The 21639-nt window shown below is 48.4% G+C and overlaps 1 protein-coding gene across 1 annotated transcript in view; it reads right to left on the bottom strand.

Moving 5' to 3' along the window:
- Trappc10 (trafficking protein particle complex 10) overlaps positions 1-21639 on the bottom strand; it is a 66173-nt gene that overhangs the window by 13659 nt on the left and 30875 nt on the right. The window contains exons 6-17 of the mRNA XM_031346815.1: positions 19288-19399; positions 16686-16933; positions 13682-13828; positions 12900-13014; positions 12505-12581; positions 10509-10600; positions 8627-8767; positions 7978-8090; positions 4430-4944; positions 2354-2495; positions 966-1124; positions 157-386 (exon numbers count right to left, since the gene is read on the bottom strand). Coding sequence (XP_031202675.1) covers positions 157-386; positions 966-1124; positions 2354-2495; positions 4430-4944; positions 7978-8090; positions 8627-8767; positions 10509-10600; positions 12505-12581; positions 12900-13014; positions 13682-13828; positions 16686-16933; positions 19288-19399 — 2091 coding nt within the window. The remainder of the gene's footprint in view (positions 1-156; positions 387-965; positions 1125-2353; positions 2496-4429; positions 4945-7977; positions 8091-8626; positions 8768-10508; positions 10601-12504; positions 12582-12899; positions 13015-13681; positions 13829-16685; positions 16934-19287; positions 19400-21639) is intronic.

A 21639-nucleotide genomic window follows, 5' to 3' on the forward strand; every position in this document is an offset into this window, starting at 1 on the left:
CCCCCCAGTGAGGTCAGAGCCTCCTTGACTTCTATGGTGGCTGCTGCCCCGAAGATTGCACATGAGTGCACAGGACAGGAAATAGATTCCACGCCCCTCCGACCCAGACAGACAGAGGCTGCTGCCTAACCACACAACCCAAGACTCTTTCTCTACCTTGTGATCTGTGGTGACCATGTATTGGCCAGCTCTCTGAGAATCTTTCTGCTTCCTGTGGAGCTCTGGTGTCTCTGGAATACTGGTGTCCCCACTAGCTACTGGAGCTGAAGGTAAAGACAGAACCTCCAGCTCAAACTCAATCACGTGGTACGCAGGTGCAGTGGGAAGAGCGATGCTTGTGACCTTGTCAGAGGACTGGATCCGGAGCAGGGCAGTGGAGCACTCTTCTGTGGGAGACAAAGAGTCACCTCAGACACAGCTCCTTGTCTTGTTCCCTGACAGCAGAGGTGCTGCCGAGCTCTTGCTGTCCTAAGTACATGAATGAGGACAGTGCTAGGGGAGAGGCAGGAAAATCCAAGAACCAAGATGGGGATCCACAAGAGGCTGGCAGACCAGATACGGCTCAAAGTGCAGACAGGTAGGGGCAGTCCCACATGCCTGCATGTTCCATCTCACTGCAGACCAACATCTGCCCCAAGGAAAAGGAAGATGAGGGATAGGGAGTGGGACCTAAAAGGGTCATCTGCGTTTGCTCTTTAGTGGTGGCTGAAGTGGGTGAACTGGAAAGGCACCCCTGTGGACCATGATCCACCTGGGGACCTGCACTGAGACGACTAGCAAGGCTGGCAGCACTTGGCACCTGATGAACACACCATGCTCAGGAACATCCCAGATGTTACATCACCAGCCACACTCAGATGCTACCTCCGGCCACTTACAAATGCTAACCTCTGAGGCCACGACAAGGTGTCAGACAAGCGCCAGGGCAGACGCCTGGTTATCCTTCCATGCTCGGCCTGCCTTACCCCTTGAGTTGGAGTAGACCACGGCCCTGTTCTCCGCCTGAGCCAGGATGAGCACGGCCTCCACGTTGCTGAGCTGGAGGCTGTCTCCGTTCTTCACTGTGTAGTGGCCAGTAGTGACAGTAAACTTGACTTTCTGAGGGATGCCAGCCAAAAGGCTATCTGAATGAAACAAGACAGCAATTACTAATCCTGTCCCCAGAGAGCGGCCATGGGAGCCATGGAGAGGTAACAAGCTTTTCTTTCTTTACTGCAGAGCTTCTTAGCCCTAGGCACCATTTCCTCCTGCCTCACCTTTTCCTCTCAGTGTGAGGGGGCCACACGACCCAGCAGGACCTCTCTGAGAACAAGGACACTGTGACCCTGAGGGGAAGGAGTGTCACCTGGGCTGGCAGAGTGAGATTATGGTGTTCATAAATTATCAAGTCAGACAGGTGGCTCCAGGACAGAGTAAGGTAGTGAGCACTGGAGCTGCTCCAGAGGATGGCAGGGCAGGGGGAGCAAGTGAGAGGCCAGAGGCAAGAAGGAAGGGCAGGAGGGGGAGGCAAGACATGGCATGGCCAAGGAGGGGCACGAGGACTAGGGCTTCCTAGGAGCAGAGCTCAGGCTGTCCCTAATGCACCCCCATGCAAGAGCCCCTGGGGACAGACTGCTGGGCCTGATACCCAAGAGCACCTGCTGGTAGCCCTGACAGAAGCTGCAAAATGAAGTAGAAAGAAATTTAACTGGAAAAAAAGTTTTCCTTTCTGTGTTTTTTCATTTTGTTTTAAATAAAAGAAGTTTATCCTGGCTCACAGCTAGGGGCTGAAATCAAGGATATGCACCTGGTGAGGCTCCTGAGGCCGCCAGAGCCTTGCATGGAAAAACAGGAGTGTGTGGTTCATGTGTGCACTTGTGTGTCTGAATGTGCACAAGAAAACTGCAGGCCTTCATGCTGTCTCTGGAAGCAGACAGCAGATAAAGGTGTTCCTAGTCTGAGACCTTGCCTCTCTGGCGGTCCAGAACATGCTACATGGCTGCGGTCACTTGTGAATGTCTGCTCCTTCTAGTTTGAAAGCTTACCAGCAGGACAGAAATTCTGGGTTTCTTAGGGCCACGCTGTGGAGCCAAGCCCACTGTGTGAACTACACTGCGTCTACCTCCCTGCAGAACGCCTTTGTGCCTTACTTTCAGGTACGCCACGGTCACTAAGCATGACGCCCAGCAATCCCAGGACAATGAGTGTCCCCATGCACAAAGCTGCAGCCAGGGGCTTCCAGGCTGCTTCTACTGCCCTTTCTTAGCATCCCCTGCAGGTAGACAGCAGAGGAGCAAGGAGCTGTGCAAAGTGGTTCATGAGACCCTCCCTCGAACCCTCTGTGGCTCCCAGTATGGCTGCAGGTCCCACTCACCAGCCAGCGGTTCCACATGCAGCTGAGGCTCCTGAGAGTACACGTCATACTGTACAATGGGGTGGATGTGTGCAAGGACGAAGCACAGCGGGCCCACACAGGCCCGGAGCTGCCGCAGCGTGTATGTCCCAGGTTCTTTGGCCTAGGGGCAAAACAAGGTACTTGAAAAGGTGACACTGTGTGTTACAAGTCCTGAAGGTAAAGGCGGCTGTCCTCTCACTCAGATGCTCCCCGTCTCTCCTGCAGCCCTGTCCTGTGTACCGTGCCTACACATACGCTGCTCCAAGACACTGCTGTGAGGCCCCCCTTTTTAAAATTTATATATATATATTTTTTCAAAGCTAACGTGAGTTCATTTATAAAGGTATCAAAAATTACATCTTTTTCATTAAAATTGCCACACTCAAGAGTACTGATTTTAAATTACTCTATTCAAAATCACTGCAAGTACACTATTAACAGTTTAGCCTTTAACATAACATAGATGAACAGACTGAAGAAGATTCAGCTTTGGCTAAGACCTGTCTTGAAAAATACTTAGACTACAGTTGTTCCAATTTCCGTACACCTTGCAGAAGAATCATTTAAGCCAGCCAAAGTTTAGTTCTCTGATACATGTATTTTGAATTTTGTAAAGCTTAACCTTAAGCGTAAGCTCTGTGAGCCAATTTCAGCCACAGCAAATTTTGGCATTGCATTCTAAGTTCCATGAAATAGCATGGGGCCTGCCTGCCCTAACTAAGGAGGGATGAGAAGAGGTGACAGGGCCTGCCTGCCCTAACTAAGGAGGGATGAGAAGGGGTGCACAGAACCTAATACTTTGAAGACTGAAGTATGTCCAAGGCTGCCATTCTCACATTGAATATTTCAGCATTATTTATTTGATCAAAGTAAAATACACTTTCCCATTGCTATAAACTACAATTGCTCACACACCTATTTTTTAATGATGTGTCAACAATTTTGTATTCTACATGAAACATTTAAAAAAAAAAAACCCTTCAATGCTCTCTATCTTCTCTCTTGTCTTCTAAGCTCTTTAGGCGTTTTAATTGCTGTAAGATTTGACTTCCCAGACATCTAAGTGTTATGAGGGATGGCAGGTAATCACATGAACTTTACCATCACTAGGGCATAAATGACAAATCTGACTTTGGCTAACGTCATTGAGAACAACTTGGGACCAGGAGGTGGCAGTGAGGCTACACCCCTATTTATCGGGAGTAAGCATGGAAGGTTGTACATACATCATAAACTACTGGCGATAAGAGACTTCAAACACAACTGCTAATAAAAAGCATGCATCGCAACTATCAATTAGCGACAGGTGCTTCTGGCTCAGCTCTAGGCTCTGATGAGGTAGACTTAGGGTAAGCACCTGGACGTGGTACACTCTGTACACACTCTGTACACTCTCAGAGGGAGGGAAGCATTCAGCTGATGCAAGGCCCATTAGGGCAAGACCATATCCTCTTCCTCAGACCCTGACCTCTCACGAGGTTAAAGGAACAGGGTATGCTCCATCCGAGCAAAGTGCACAGTGCTGCCAGTCACCCATGGGGCCACCCATGGGAAAGCTTAGACAGCAGGTCACTTTCACAATCTCCTCATACACACAGGAGCCAGCTAAGAGAACCCAACAACACAGCCAGTGAAAAAGCTAACTGAAAGGCCAAACAGAGATCTTCATAAAAACTTCACTCACTAGCTGGGGATGGTGGCTCATGGCTGTTGAGAGGCTGAGGCAGAAGATTGTCAGGAGCTTGAGGCTACTCTCTAGGCTACACAGTGAATTCCAGGCCAGCTTGGGCTACAGTGTAAGAGCCTGTCTCGAAATAAAACCCAAGCCAAACCAAAGCTTCATTCAAAAACTTATTAACAGCCAAACTACTGTGTAAAAAGATGTAAAAAGCTGTGTGCTCTCTAAAAAATGTAAAAAGCTGTGTTACCTCTAAAAGATGTAAAAAGCTGAATGTTCTCTAAAAGCAGCAGAGGGCCTCACAACACTCTCGGGCTCCCTCCCTGTCTCCACCAACTAAGGCTCTCGCCTTACCCTGAGGCCAGCCTAGCCCATACCTGGGTCTTGAAGGCTATCTTGTTGGCACCTGGCTGCAGAGTCACACTGTTGCACCTCAGCACATGGGCCCCATCCTCCAGGGCCAACCCTGAGGGGGGCTCTAGAGAAGAGCCACTCTCCTGCCTCCTTAGGAGCATGTGGACGTTCCTACAGATAATGCCTGTGGTGTTCAACGAGTTATCAGAGGGGCTTCTCTCCAACATCTCCGACAATTCCAGGGCGGGCAGGCTGTTCTGAGCTGAAGGAAACAGCGAGGCCTCGGCTGGGAAGGTGATGACTCCGTTGGACGTCTTGTGCTTGGTCAGCCACTCAGCTGTCTTCCGGTAGTTGTTTTTTTCGATGCTGAAGTGGACGTTGACAGCAATCTGGTCCACGTGGACAGGGACAGGCATCTGGCTACAAACCGTTATCTCCACAGTCAGGACGCCACCCGCATGGATCACAGCATTGGGAGGGTCAAAATGGAGATCCTTTAGCCGTGCAAACGAGTGCATGGGCAGTACCACCTTGTGACCTGCAAACACACACCATGTCCCACGCTTGAACCACATCTCCTGCTGGCACTGGGGAGACAGTGTACTGCCAGCTCAGGGACACTCAGGACAGAGTGCAAACTCCCCAACCTCCCACACTCCTTCTATCACAACAGCAGACTAACCAAAGATTTCTATAACTCTACAGTGAGCAGAGTAACCGCAGTAATGATTTCCACAACTGCTTTGGCAAATTTAGGAGGAACACAGAATAACTGCTCCCTCAACTTCAAACTAAGACTAGCCAGCAGTCTGATTCCTGGAGTCCTCCACATGGGACTTGAGTAACCTTCCAAGCGACTTCTAGAAACTCTCCAGTAAAGAAGCCAAGTGCTCCAAAGGTGGTCCTGGCCTTTGCCAATCTTTGGAAATAGGACAAAGACGCCCACGGTGGGTGGGGTGGGCTGTATAGACACGGAGATGGGTGAGAACCCAGTGTTCTCTGCGTCCTCCTGTGTCTCCCTTCCACAAGGGCCTTGGCTGAGTCTAGGAGTGGTACAGTGCTTCGGAACCACTGAGTAGTCCTGATGACCTAAAGGGCGGCTGGGGGTGGGCTCAGAGGAAGTGAGCTTCGCAGGGAAGCTGAGGTTGTTGCTATGGCTATGGCTCTGGGCCCATTCAAAAGCCAGCTGACCATAAATTAAAGCCAACTTGCCACAACTGACCTAAGGAATGGACCAATGACTTCAGAGCCCCCACTCACACAGAGGGCCCATGAGCAGGAGGGATGCCCTCACTCCCATCATGGCCCCCGCAGCAGCAAGCAGAGGTGTCTGTAAAGCAAACCACATGATGTCGCTGAGAACATCATTGGGTGGCTCTAGGGGTGGGTGGGGCAGTCACTTCTGCAGCCTGTGATCACACAAGGTGACAGAACCTTGTGGAGAAGTTGCTGTCACACTCACAACTGCTACAGACTGACATATATAACTCGCTGCATGCACCACCGGGTCTTTGGGGGGTTAATCAGACTAAAGGATGTCAAGTGGCACTTAGGAGAAAGCATCCTGAGTACTTGGTCTCTTCAGCACTGTATGTAAGGACACAGCAAGGAAAAAAGCCTCGCCAGAACAGGATTCTACTGGACCTGCCTAGGATGCTTTGTATTATGCTCGGCTCAGGGAGTGTCACTATGAGAAGGTGTGGCCTTGTTGGAGTAGGTGTGTCACTGTGAGTGTGAACCTTAAGACCCTCACCCTAGCTGCCTGGAAATAAGTATTCTGCTAGCAGCCTTCAGATGATGATGTAGAACTCTCAGCTCCTCCTGCACCATGCCTGCCTAGACGCTGCCATGTTCCTGCCTTGATGATAATGGACTGAACCTCTGAACCTGTAAGCCAGCCCCTATTAAAAGTTGTCCTTATAAGAGTTGCCTTGGTCACGGTGTCTGTTCACAGCAATAAAACCCTAACTAAGACACTGCCCTTGCACTTCTAGCCTCTAGAACAAATGCCTCCTGTTTCGTCTCTTGCCACAGTGTTTTATAATGGCAACCTGAAAGGAGAGAGTAACATGGTGTTTCTCTTAAAAGGGCTCGTAGTCAACTAAATACAAGGAGCAAAACTTTGTAAGTTTTGTCTGGCCACACAAAAATCATCAAGTGTCTTCCTCCAAGTACTCACCCTGAATCTAACCTTCCAGAGTCTGTAACTTGGAGGCTCCCGGGGGTGTGGGGGGCGACCCAGGAACAGATTCCAGAAGGTGAACTGGTCTGAATGACAGCTGGCTCAATGTCTTGGCAGTAAATGTCTTGGAAATAAAGAAATGGTGTAGCAACACATGCCACATACCATGAGCCTTGAAAACACTGGCGTCAAAGAAGCCAGTTATAAGAGACTCTGTGTAATGGGAGTCTACGGAAAGCAGAGAGTTGGCTGCAGGGGCTGGAAAGGCAAGTATAGGGTTCCGTTCTAGGTAACAGATGAACTGTATTGGCGATACACACATCTGTGCATACACTAAAAGCCACTGAATTATATTTTTCAAATAGGAATTCATGAAATATAAATTCTTTCTCAGCAAAGCTGTTATATTTAAAAGTGTTAGTATCTTAAAAAAGAGACATGAGAGTAAATGTTCTAAATCAAAAAAGAACTGAGACATATAACTAAACTTAACGTATGTGCCAAGAATTAAGTGATATGTGGCTTTTCATTGAAGTCCATTAAAATAAGGGTCTGGAAAGATGACTTAACGGGTTAAGTACCTGACATGCATGCATGTATAGCTCAGTTTGGAACTGCAGCATCCACATAAAAGCCAAGCAGAGGCACGCATCTGCTACTGCAGCACTGGAGAGCAGAGACAGGGATATTGCAGCAGCTCTCTGGCCAGCAAGTTTAGAAACAACAACAAGTTCTAGGTTCAGTGGGAGACCTTGCCTCCAAAAATAAGTGAAGTAATTAAGAAAGACATCCTGACTTCAACACTGGCCTACACACACACACACAAACACACACACAGACACACATACAGACACACATACAAAGATACACAGATACATACAGATGTTACAGAGACACAGACACACATACAGATACACAGATACATAGAGATGTTACACACACACACACACACACACACACAAAATGGGTGCTGTAATGCATTCTTAGCACTTGAAAGGCAGATGCAGGAGGACTATTTCAAATTTAAGACCAAGTGGGTCTACATAGCTAATTTCAGACTAGTCAAGACCACACAGTGAGAACATGTCTCAAAAAATAAAACAAAAATTACAGCAATTCGTGGAAACACTCAGAGACAATCAGAGAGAGCCAAGCCTGGGACTTTAGGTGTCAGAGCCCTGCAGGTTCCTGTGACTGCCTCCTGTGTGAGAAGGCGTCTGGAGCATTCTTCTACTTCACAGAAGCATGCTAACCTGTCTCAGTGAAGTCCAGAGCTTCACTCAGGTTCAGCAAAGAAAAAGAGATGAAGAGACAAAGACCCACAGCTGTGTCTCCCAGGCAGGCAGCACGGCCTCACTCCTGTGACACTGGGCTGGTCACCAGTCTCACCTGGGTCGTCCTCCTGCTGGCTGGCGAAGCCGAGGATCTCCTGGCAGAAGTACTTCCGCTCCTCCTCCGTCAGGTGGTGATCGCTGGCCAGAAGGCTGCTGGTCTGCAAGTAGCTCAAGGGGTGAGTTAAGGATCAAGAGGGAGGACTAGGAGGGAGGATCGCCTGAGGAGGATACTGGGGCAAAGGGGCTTCAGATGTCCTCGCCTACCTTCAAAGCACGGCCCAAAGAAGAGCTGTCCTTTTTTTGTTTTTTGGTTTTTTTTTTTAAAGATTTATTTATTATTATATGAAAGTACACTGTAGCTGTCTTCAGACACACCAGAAGAGGGAGTCAGATCTCATTACAGATGGTTGTGAGCCACCATGTGGTTGCTGGGATTTGAACTCAGGACCTTCTGAAGAGCAGTCAGTGCTCTTAATTGCTGAGCCATCTCTCCAGCCCCCTGTTTTTTGTTTTTTTAAATATTATTAGAAACTCAAAGTTAGATTTAAAAAAAGAGAAGACACTTGGTCTATGCTCCATGAGAACACCCCCCACCCCCACCCCGAGGTACACTATGAGCTGCCAGCATACTCAGTTGTGGGCAACACTACCATAGAATCCCACAGTTGCTTCCATTTCATGACGACACTGGTCTCAAAGGATACTTTTCCATTTGCCCAAGGTGTTTTTGGCACTCCGCTAGCTGCTTCCTTGTGTGTGTGACAGGCAGGGCCCAGCCCTCAGCCAGGTAATTTTTCAAAGCTCCCTGAAGATACATTTCTGCCTTCTGTGGTGACCTTTTCCTCCTTGCAAAGTTAGCAAATAGAAGTTTGTTGGGGCTCACAAAGGCCAGCACTGCAGATCTCCATATGATACTTGCATGGTTTTATAATCCACCCACAGGCCTTCCCACCCCTCCTAGGAGGAAGCCATAGACTGCCAGGGCAGCATCTGAGCTGTGGACTACAGTGACGCCATGCTGCAGTCCTGGCATCTGACACATCGCTCACCTTTCCTAGCTACACTTCAGGTCAGTGGATAAGAATATTTTCTTTCTGATAGGTGGGACAGCCTGGCCTGGGAGAAGGGAAGGGCTTGTCTGAAGCCCTTCTGACTAGCTGAGACATGCCAACAGTCTCTATAGTCCATCAGTGAGGTCAGCTATGACTAGGCAGATACAAGCTGGTTTCAGACTCTGAGAGTATCAAAGATTCGACAAGCAATACCAGAAGAAAGCCTTTCTAGGTCCAAGGAAACCACAGAGATGCTCAGAATAAAACTAGGTTAAGTTTCCAGCACAAACTCACCAGAGTCTGCTATCCCTCACGGAGCCTGGGGCTCCCACGCTTTCCTCAGAGGCTAGGATGCTGGGCTAACCAGAAGGCAATACTCTGCCAGGCTCCAGGGCATCCTTGGGGAGGAATCCCCATTCACACTACTTCAGACACAATCAGAGTTCATACATCCTTAATTAAATGGTTCTCCAATTAAGTAAAACTTAAAGTTACCAAAATGCATGGGTTTTTCTCAATTCTTTTGGTTCTTCTGCAAATCCCTGTTTTTTAAAGGGCCCCGAACTTTCCATACCTCTTCACTTACTACCTTTAGGGCTAGGAAGCACTCTAAGTATCCAGTGAGCCTATAGAATCTGGAGAAACTTAAGAAGAGGAAGGCCAACTGTCATTTAGCTAGTATGTGGGGAAGGTGAGTTGGGTCTCCAGGGCCTAATCAGCAGGCACTGGGATTCTGTGCCCCTGGATTCTGCAGTGGTCAAGTGCATTAAACTCACAGCCCCAGAAGACTGCGGGAGTGGAGCATGACCCCTTGAACTTGCTCACAGTTCCAGCCCCTCCCCCCACCCCCCACCGCACTCACACCATAAGTTAGGTGAGGGATGGATGCTCCAGAAAAACTGGGGTCAAGCAGGCATCTAAAAGCCCCTAAGCAGCAGTCCACACAGCTTTTGTCTCATCTGCTAGCATCCCCTTAAGTCCACACTTCAGTGCACAAGCTCCCTCCCTTTTATAAAGGACAACTCTTTGCAGAGCTTCGGAACTGAATCCCACTGTGCTAGGCCACGCTTGCTTTTCTTCAGCAGACCAGTTTACCACGTTCAACCTCCAATGCTAGAGTAGCTTTCCGTGCTAGCTCCTAGCTCGCCCCACACACCTGTGTCCAGTGGGTCTCAGACACACTCTAGAGAAAGTCTACAGAACCAAACACTGCTTACCCACCTGGAGGCAGGCTCTGAGATACTTTTTAATTGTTCCTTAAAGTTAATTAGAATGTTTTCTGCATGTATATCTCAATATGAATCACTAAAGTTAATTAAATACAGCAGACCAAAGATCAGTAACAACCATTAAACCAAAACCAAATAAGCCAGAAAAGTCCCCATGTGGTTCTGAAGAAACTCAAAGACCATGAGTGGCTATGGATTCTACCTGTTCCCATCTACCAAGATATGCAAACTTTACATGAGCTTTATGTATAAATCTTCTCATTATGTGTGTGAAATGCTTAAAATCAGAGTCCACCATCAATTACATGTAAAATTCTGCCAGATCTTTTCCAACAAGCTTGGCCGATCGAATCCGCCCGATACTTGTGTACATCTCGATGGTGGCATGGGACAAGTCCTGTGGAAAGTAAAAAAACACAATTACCTACCTGAATTTATTTTTACGAGGTATTTTATTTTTAAGTATGTGCATGTGGAGCTGAGGGTGTGTGCACATCAGTGCAGGGATGTCCTGGAAAGGAAGTCAGGCCTTGTGTAAGCTGTGCTGTCTGTACCCACGGGGGGGGGGGGGGGGGGGGGGGGGGGGGGGGGGCACCCTCTAGCCCTCTACTGGAACTCTTTTTTTTTTTTTTTAAAGATTTATTTATTATTACACTGTAGCTGTCTTCAGACATCCCAGAAGAGGGCATCAGATCTTGTTACAGATGGTTGTGAGCCACCATGTGGTTGCTGGGATTTGAACTCAGGACCTTCGGAAGAGCAGTCAGTGCTCTTACCCACTGAGCCATCTCTCCAGCCTGAGGCTGACCTTAAACTCCTTACGTATTCAAGGACAACGCTGAACTTCTGAGCCTTCCTGCCTCCATCTCCCATGGGCCTGACTTACAGGTTCCCATGACTACTCTAGGCTTCTGCAGTGCTGGGGATGGAACTCACAGTTTCACGCATGCTAGGCAAGCATTCTATCAATTGAGCCACATTTCCAACCTTCTTGTATAGTATGTAGGCAAGAATTTTCTCAGCTGGGTTTTCCTTGTCTTGATTTTCATCCTGGTTTATTTTGCTCTCTGCCTTTTTCTCACTGTACTTATGCTGAGAATCCACTTATTCAAAGAATCAGAGGAACTGGTTTCTTCACTTGATCTTGGCCCAAAGGGTAAGAAGCAACCAAGATGATGGCTTCCTTATGGCTGTGGCTGGCCCTCGACTACTACCGCAAGGAGGACTACGGCTGCTTCGGGCTGACCCTGTTCTTCGTGCTGGTGCCATCACTGCTGGCTGCTGGTTCAGAGCCTGAGCTTCCGCTGGTTCGTGCAGGACTACACGGGCGGCGGGCTAGGCGCTGTGGAGGGGCTCAGCAGCCGGGGACCCCCGATGATGGGGGCCGGCTATGGCCTTGGCGCGGCCCGTGGCAGCCCAGGTGTGTGTGTGGGGGGGGGCTCGGCCACCCCGGGGGCACAGCGTCTGTGCCGCCTCTCCGTGTGGATCTGGCAGTCGGTCATCCACCTGCTGCAGATGGGGCAGGTGTGGAGGTAAGAGCACTACGGGGTGGGGGGCTGGGGGGCGGGGGCTGTGGCCGCGAGCCGGTCCCGTGGACGGTCTGGGCTAGGTTCTGTACTTGAACTCTTAAGGCACACTTTATTTTACTTTACCCAAAGCTGCAGCGAGACCCTGTGATTAACAGTTTTCTCTCACTTGGGATCAACTTTTAAATTGTCACATGACACACCATAGCATCCATACAAAGTCAATACCTTGCACCTGTGTTATGAAGCACACGATAAAAGACAGGCAAGAGCTCCCATGGTGCACCATGGTGCGGTCTGCACAGCTCCCTCACTGCTTCTGTTTGAGGACAACCTTCCTGGCACACTTCCTTCTAGCTTATGAAATGGGACACACACCATAACAGACTTGCATACACTCCAGTATGGGGACTGAGCTGGCACCTTCCTTCCATTGCTCCCTGGGATCAAGCACAACAGCTCTGCTCGAGCACAAATCGGCACTTTTGACAATGGAAAGTACTCATGATCTGCTCTTACAGTTTCTATTTCCTAAAGGGGAAAATGTACATTGAACAAAATTTTAAGTATTTCCATGCTGGTATTTGCCTAATTATGATCTCGGGGGCACTAAGGAACATGTGAACAATTACCCAGTCTTTATACACAAATAAACTCCTCAGGCTAAACTCCTCAGGCTAACAATAGGCTCTAAAGTACCAGTTCATCCCATTTAAAAGGCCAAGTGGGAAAACAACGTCAGCCAGGGGAATGGCTCTGTGGATGCCATACTCACCAAGTAGTGCTTTTCAAAGGCCTCAACTGAGGACAGGGCTTCCTGGAGCTTCTTATAAGGACTCTGAGCTGTGTTGGCTGAAAGACAATGCAAGTGAGCGTCCTTACTCAGCAGCATGAATGGTTGGTCATATGAGTTACACTCTCTTTCAGAGTGATGACCTCAGCGGACTCTTATGGGACTCACATAAACACTAGCCTTAGCAGTGTGAGCCACACTTCCTGTAAAGTGTCCTCTGAGATTAGACTTCTCAGAAGCATCCGCTACAAAACCCTCAAATGAGGAAATGACTTATGAATGGGGCGCACACAGATCCACACACTTGCCCTGATTCCACCTGACAGTGGGAGCTCTGGGTTCGGGGATTCTCTACTGTGCTTCAGCTCCAACCATACCTGTTTCAGGTCTCTCGGCTCCTAGTCCCGCCAAAAGATCAACCGTCCTGTTGAGATCTTCTGAGTTGGGCCCTTTTTCTGACACAAGTCCACAGAGGTACCCTAAGGACTTTAGCTGTTGAGGGAAACACATCACTTCAGTCCATTTGCTGTAAACCAGCAGGCAACCCATGAATGTAGTAAATATATAATCCTGACGCCTGCTCATTGTGGACGAACTTAGCTTTCTTATCTCAATGATTCCTGTCTGAATTTTACACTGCATTATATGGATTGCTATGAGCTCACACCTTTTCTGGTGTGACTTTTCTTGTGTCTCATTCTGGGACAAAGCTGACATCATGAATCCTCTCCCTACCATGCAGCTAATATGCCCCACTCTTTGACTACTGTTCTGTGTGCACCCACTCCCCACCTTTCAGCTCACCCGCAGCACACACTGGTTCACCCTGCATCTCCACACACTGCTGCCCACTGCACCTTTTTACTTCACCCCTGCATCTCCACACACTGCTGCCCACCACACCTTCCTCCCTCACCCCTGCATCTCCACACACTACTGCCCACTGTACCTTCCTCCCTGCCCAGTCCCGGTCCTGACACTGCCTTACTTGCCATCTGCTGAAGAAGTGGCAAGCACTAAAAATCTCTGACCCCGTGGCTGTGCCCAGACTCACTGTGAGGACATTGAGACTATGCACGGTAGTCTAAATCAACAGCCCGTGCTTTCTGACACACGGGCAGCCTTAGACAAGGTAGACCCTTCATCCAGTGGCAGGTACCTTTTCCATAGCGTAGCTCCACAGCCCCACCATGTGGGCAATGTTGGAGTCTATCTGGGCCCGGTCACAGCAACCTTCTATCCTCTGCAACACCTCCAGACAGCTCAGAAAGACCCAGCAATCCAGAGCACCAGGAGGGACAGAGACCTGTGAGAGATAAGTACAGGCACATGAGGATGCCGTAGGCACAAGGCCATAGCTTTCAGCTCTCAGACACTGTAACGTGATCACGATCCATAACCCGACAGAATGGTAACCTGTCACAAGCCACAGACAGGAGTGATCCATGTATAGACGTATCTTTGAGTCATGTATTCGGGGATTATAAAGGATTTAGCTCGTATACAATTTTCAGTTACCTAATTTTAGTATTTTATTATAAAAACCTATGGGACCTTGAGAGTTGGCTCTGAGGTTAAAGCACTTGCTACTCTTTCAGAGTATCCCGGTTCAATTCCCGGAACTCATATACTCATACACACACACACACACACACACACACACACACACACACACACGTACACACGTACACGCACACACGCATAAAAACACCCCTATGAAAAGCTAACTATCACCTGGGCTGGCATGAGGCCTAGCTATATTTATCTCAAGAGGAGTAACTAGACCTCACGTGACTGTATGGTCACACTTGAAATAGACTACTCAACAATTCAATAGACTATTCAAAAAGGACATCAATGGCATTCAACATTAACAGCTGAATGAATGCTTTACAACAGATCAAGTGGTATTGGAATTAAAGAATTGCTGTAGCTTAGGCAGATGTACACTAGAACATGCACAATAGACTCCATTGTGTCTAGACAACATCTGAGATGCTTGGAACATCATCCAGAAAAGTAAGCAGGGAAAAGCAGTTATTGCCGCCATAGCTAGTGACAGCCAGAAGAAAGCACATACCTTTTACAGTCAACTTTAGGCACACCTTGCCCCAATCAGTGGAACAGAATATGTTCAGCATTGATGACTGACATGGGTCATCCTGCAACTGATATCTTAGTTTTGATCAGACAAGCTCCTTGGCTCTAGTTAAAGCGAACCAGAAGTGAATCCTGCACTGTGTGTAGGTTACACCGTGCTTATGAGACAGACTTCTGACAGCCTTCCCTCAGATACCCTGACCCAGACAATGAAGACTCTGCAAGAGGCTGGAAGAACCAGGAGCGCCCTTGGCATTGCTTTGGATGGCAGCAGGACCAGTCATGAAAGGTCAGATCACTACTTTCATCGAGCACAGAACAAGCTCCCTCCCCAGTCTCAAGGCTTTCATTAGAAGTAGGAGCACACCAAGGGAGCAGCACTGAGACTCCAAAAGGACACAACCTCTAGAGATGGTAGCACCCTCACCTCACTGGAAGGCTCTTCATCCTTACAGGCTGTGAGCCTAGGTTACCATGCCATCTCCCCTGCTACACTCTGAGGAAAGAAAGACCCCCCGGAGGAACAAGACATGCATCTGGAGCAGGACAGTACAGTTACTAATGCAGAGTCTCTCCACCAAAGTCACCAGAGGTGTCCAGAAGAATCATGTTTCATTGGGGAAGATTATTTCTCCTACTTACTTGGTAACATATTTAAGGTAAGAAAAATAATTTGGTAAAAATAATTAGGTTAAAAAAAAGAGGGAGCCACAGAGACAGCTCAAAGGCAAGAGTACTTCCAATGCAAGGGAAAGGACCTGAGTCCAAAGCCCAGGACCCACAGACAGAGCCAGGCACACCTTCACACGATGTCACCTCAGCAATGGGAGGGGGTAGATGGAGACAAGGTAGATCCTGTGAGCTCACTAACCAGCCACCCTAAACAAAATGGTGAGTTTCTAGTTCAATGAGAGACCATGTCTTTTTTGTTTCTTTTTAAAAATTCTTTTAACCACAGTATATGAATGAGTGTTTTGCTCTGTCTGTATTTATGTCTATAAACTACGTGTGTGTGCCTGATGCTCAATGAGGCCAGAAGAGTGCCCCGGACTTCTTGGGACCAGAGTCATAGACGGTTAAGAGCTACTATGTGGGTACTGAGAATCAAACTTGTGTCTTCCAGAAGAGCAGCCAGTATAAGTCCTAAGCTGTTATCCTTCCAGCCCAGGAGAGCGCTGTAAAGAAGTAAGGTGGAAAGCAACCGCTTCACAACCACACGCACGCACTCTCTTCACACATGCCCACAAGTTGTACAAATCTTTTAAGATTATTTCAAAAACATGTTGGGCCTATCATTTAATATTATAGGTATACATAAATGTTACTGTATTATGAAATACTGACAAACCAATGTTTTAGCTAACAGAGCAAATTACCTCTGTGTCTCGAAGCTGAGCTGTTGCAGCTTTCCTCCAGGGGCAGCACTATGTGGGAGACTGTTCCCTTTAGGAGATGGGGTCTTGCCACTGGGGACAGTCTTGAAGGTTGCAGACTGGCCTCAGTGCTAGCTTGTTCTCTGCTTCCTGACCCTCTGAGATGTGAGGAGCCTACACCATTGTCATTGTCGGGACAGACTGAAAAGCTCTAAAGCTGTGAGCCAAGAGTGTTTCCTCTAAGCTGCTTCAGTCAGTTGTGGTCACAGCAAGGGTAACATGACTCTCCACATATTGTCCGGGCCTCACAACAACTATCCCTTGGAAGCCTGCAGCAGGGCATGGGATGCCCCTGGATGTGGATGATGAAGGTTATATAACAATACCTATGGCTCTGGGTAAAACACTCTGGAGGTTTCCACTGAGAAATGGTGCTGTGGATCTGACATTCTATGTATGCACATGTGAATTCCCTAGGTGAAGAGGTCACTGGATCAGTATCTGACTCAGGTGGGCATGACTCCAAGCAGTGATGAGATCAGCATCCCCTAGGTGAATTAGTCTCTACAGGATTAAGATTATTCTATTACTACAGATAAGAATTCAACCCACCACTCACTGGCTTCCTCACACACCCATAAGGTCCCACACTTCCCAGAAGAGGGTGAGTGGGAAGAGGAGCCAACTCACTTCTAAGAGCTTCAGCTCCTGCACACAGCTGTGCAGCAGCTCCAGGGCACGCTGAGCCACCTCCCAGGGCCTCTGTAGGAAGAGGAGCAAGGTGCACTGGCGGGAGAACAGGTAGCTTCGCAGGTCCAGCAGAGTGGCCTCTTGCTTCTGTATCAACTCACGCTTCTCCATGTCTATGGGCTTGCGGAGCACCAGTCCATTCCAGCTCTTCACCGGCTGGCAGAAAAAAGTCAGCCAGTTGGCACCATCTAAACAAACACACATCATGAAAGATGCTGACTGCAGGCACCTCACCTAACGAAAGCTCCTGCCCAGGACTTCAAGGTCTCACGCAGGAGCAAGCAGCTTTGCAACCAGCTACCTACCATAGGCCACTGCCCAACCAGTCAGCTAGTGCTTTGAGATGGGGTGGCTCCCACAAACACACCCATTTAGATCATGATATCAGTGGCTGTACACAGCATTACACCATGCCCAGGAGGTCCTGTGCAGGTATACAATGAATAAGGCAGCCATTTTGATGCTCACAGGCCGTAGAGCTGTGGGCACCTCGCCCCATGTCAGCGAGTGCAGTGACTTCCTAACCACCCTGGTATTGCCTTTACTTCCTCAGGCTTCCCCTATCAGCCCTGAGTGGAAAAAGAAATCGTGTGAAATTTAAGATTTTTATATTCAAGAAAGATATGTCTATTATATGGATTATATGGATATAAAACAAAAATAACTGTGAGGGGCTGGGACAATGGCTTGGCAGTTAAGAGCACTGGCTGTTCTTCAGCTTAACCTAGGTTCAATTCCCAGCACTCACAAGGTGGCTTACAACTGTCTGTAACTCTAGTTCCAGGGGATCTGACACCCTCACACAGACATCCATGCAGGCAGAACACCAATACACATAAAACAAACAGATCTTTAAAAGGAAATAAATGTGAGAAACAGCAGACCTTTCTGACTCCTATAGTTTAGCTAGCAAATGTTTTACTTTGGCTATAGACTGGTGTCTGGATACTGGCAGAGTCAGACATCCAAACTATTACATAAGGATTACCCTGTTATAGAGGCCAGTGAGTGAGACCCATCCCAGCACTAGGGCAGGTCCAGGAATGCCAACTGTCCCAGTAACTCATCGTTCTCCAGGCTCTCAGCAGTGCTACAGTTCCATGGACATCGCTGCTTCCTTCACACACAGGGACAGGCTCTTAAAAACCATGTCTAGCTCAGCTCAGGGACTGGGCGGGCAAGGAGAAAACAGCCCACAGTCGAGCACCAGGGACATCTGCAAGGCTCTCCAGAGGCAGCGTGCAGAGGGCCCATGTCAGTGCCAACAAGAAAGGAAGAGAAGTGTGTCTCGGTCAGGGCCTGGAGAGGTGTCGCAGCAGTTAAAGAGTTCTTGCTGCTTCTGCAGAGGACCTGAGTTCAGTTCCCAGCACCCACATCAGGTTAGCTCATAACTAACTACCTGTAAGTCCAGCTCCAGGGGATCTAAAGCCTTCTTTCCACCTTTCCTAGGTATGTATATGTATATGTATATATATGTGCACACACAGAGACACAGACACATACACATAGCTTACTTTTTCTAAGAATCTCAACAATATGATAGTATTTCTATCTAAATAAACAATGAAAACAGGATGACCAGCAATTCTTTTATTGTTATATATGTATAGCTGTTTGTGTGTGAGTACACATGTGCATGTTCTTTTATTGGTGTGTCTATGTGTAGTGTGAGTGCACATATGTGCATGTACATGTGGAAGCCAGAGATCAACACTAGGCATCTTCCTCAGTTGTTGTCTTATTTTCTTAGAGTAGGGTCTCTCACTGAACCCAGAGCTTTGGGACTAGGTAAGATGGCTGACCAGGGAGACCCTGCCAAAGGGTAATAGGCAAGCACTCCCCCCGCCCTGCCGTTAGAAGAGTTCTGGGGATTCAGAGTTGGGCCCTAGGTTTAACCAAATGAGCATACTGGACTAGTGCCAATGCTTTACCCACTGACGAATCCTCCAGCTTCCAATTGTTTGCTTTGTATGTGTTTCCATTGGGCAAATTTTGTGATTTTAAAAGAAGAATTTTACTTATTTTTTATTTTTTTACTTATTTATTTTTTTCCAGACAGGGTTTCTCTGTGTAGCCCTGGCTGTCCTGGAACTCACTCTGTAGACCAGGCTAGCCTCGAACTCAGAAATCCACCTGCCTCTGCCTCCCAAGTGCTGTGATCAAAGGTGTGCACCACTATTGCCCAGTGAAGAATTTTAAAATACCATTTAAGCGCCTGAAGATCAGGGGCACAGTAAATGAACTCCCAGAAGGAATCCTGAGGCCTGCAGACAGGAGGGAAGGACATCTACTGTCCCAGTCAGGAACTATACAACCCCAAAGGAGCTGTGTAAATGCTTTCACTACTCGAGAATTCTTCTAAAGTGACAGTGACTAATTCTTAATTATCTCTCATTTTTATTTCCAATAGGAATGAGAATAGCCCCTATAATTTGCATAAAACAACAACAAATGATTAACTGTAGAACAAGCAGGCTGGCTGAAATGAAAAGAGGGAGGCTGCTGAGCAACACAAAGTGTAGCGCCTGAAGCACGGACTCACCCCCAGCTCCGAAGTTGACCACGTACTGTGAGAAGAGGGCATCCAGCTCGTCATACTGTACCAGGGCGTCCTCAAACTGCTGCAGCATCTCAAAGACAAAGGCAAGCTCCTCCTGCCACCAAAAGACACCAGTCAGCTCCTGGAGCCACATCAGTCCTGGAGGGCAGACAAACTGTGGAAGAGGCTCAGCCAGTGACCACCAAGTCTCCACCAACACCACGTCAACACAGGAGGACGGAGAACAGAAAGAGGAAGGAAAAACAAGACCAGGCCTAGCCTTCCGGCAGCAGTGGACACAGCTGGTCACAGGGGTACCTGTCCCAGGGTTACCTCAGAGCCAGCCTCTTGCTTTCCCAGGCACACAGCTGCCTCATCTCTTGGCCTCTCCCAGGCTGTCTGTGTCCCCTGGTCAGTGAGGCTTCTGCTGGAGGCCCTAGCGCTCCTGCCCCCTGGCTGCTGCTACCTTCCTTCTCTACTCTGAGCAGTGTACAGTAAGCTCATGAGGGGCAGTGTGGACATCAGCTGGCACTTCCATGTGTAACACAAGCAGCTGCTTACTGTCTGCTGAGTAAAATGGTGAACAGACATGCCTGTGGAATTTTTTTTTTTTCTGATTTCTATCATTGTACACAAAAGCAAAAGCCAGGAGGACAAACACATGTGTGTAAATCCACCTGATGCACACAAACACGTGTGTAAATCCACGCTGACGCACTCAGATTCACTCCATGTGGCTGCGGTCAGTGTTCCACAGGCTGGAGCACCAGACAGCATTCACTGGAGAGGGGTCAGGAACACAGCCTCCAGCCTCATCAGCTCTCCCACTTGTAGCTAGGTTGAGCAGAAGTCTGGGTTCCTCATCTGGCTCTCTATGTGGATAATAAATTCCCTGGGCAGGGTTTCTATATGAGGACACACTCCCACTCCTGCCTGCCAATGCCGCAGCTCCTGGCACAGTAACTAGGCTGTTACCCACAACCCAGACAGAAGCTACAGGGAGCAGCTGGCTTAACCTTCGAAGCCCAGGACCTCTCCAGTGTGTGCTCTGCTGCCTTGAGAACTCTCTGGACAGTGTCTCACAGACACTCATGGATTCTCCCGACTCCCCACTCCCAAATCAAGTGCTTTGCATGCTGAACACGGCAATCAATTCTTTTCAACTGGGGTATTTGTTCTTCCTTTCAAGACAGGCTCTCACTATGCAGCCCAGGTTGGCTTCAAACTTACAATGTTCCCACCACCAATCCACACGTGGCTTACATGCCCAGCTGGTCTGCATCAGTGTAACCATACAGCAATGTAAACTACACCTTCACGTTTGCACAAGCAACACCCACAACACCCCTGAAGCTACAGGTCTGCTGCTCCTTCACAGCTTGACCATCCCCTCCACAGCCTTGGAGCCTCTCTTCCAGGTCTGTCTGAGAATTAGGCTGCCAGGAGACTCGCCCAGGCAGCAGCATGCAACAGTGTCCTGGGCAGGCTCCTGTAACGAGCACAACACGGCATGGCACTGCTGGGCTCTTTCCCCGCTCACTCCACATTGCTTTCTTAGTTCTAATCTGAGTTACTCTTAGACTTACAGAAATGCTGCCAAGAAACAGTGATTTGTATGGAGCTCTTAGCCAGCTTCCTGCCACATTAATGCCTCACATAAGTGTAGTACCATTCTCAAATGCTGAAATCACTGTTTGTACAGTTCCATCAGCTAGACAGCCCTTCCATGCACCTAGCTCTTATTTATGCATGTGTGTGTGTGTTTATGCGTGTGTGTGTGTGTGTGTGTGTGTGTGTGTGTGTGTGTGTTTCGATTGGAGTCCCTAGAAAAAGGTGTCAGTTCCCCCTTGGGGGTGGAGTTACAGACAGGTGTGAGCTGCCGTGCTGGTGATGAAAACCAAACCCAAGTCCTCTGCAAGAGCAGCCAGTGCTCCTAACTACTCAGCCACCACTCCAGCCATCTGTTTGTCTTCATTCATCCATCAACCCATCTTCTCTTCTACCCATGTGTTCATCTATTCATCTAGTAATCTATCTGTCTGTCTGTCTGTCCCTATGCTTCACACATCCATCCTTCCACCCACACATCCACCTGCCGACACAGCCTGTCTATTCCACCTAGCCATCCACAGACCCATCCATGCATCCACCTACCCATCCATCACACAGAGGTCAAAACAACCTGCACCCTGGTCCAGCAGCAGTCTTCAGCTAGTCATTCCCCTTCCTTGTCTGTAACTCCCAGAGTAAGCTTACTAAGCTTCAAAAGTAAGGACATGGGGTCATGAGAAAGGTGTCCACAGTCACACAGAGAATGGCTAACACACTCAGAAAGGTGTCCACAGTCACACAGAG

Source organism: Mastomys coucha, unplaced genomic scaffold (assembly GCF_008632895.1).
Source record: "Mastomys coucha isolate ucsf_1 unplaced genomic scaffold, UCSF_Mcou_1 pScaffold3, whole genome shotgun sequence".
NCBI lineage: Eukaryota > Metazoa > Chordata > Mammalia > Rodentia > Muridae > Mastomys > Mastomys coucha.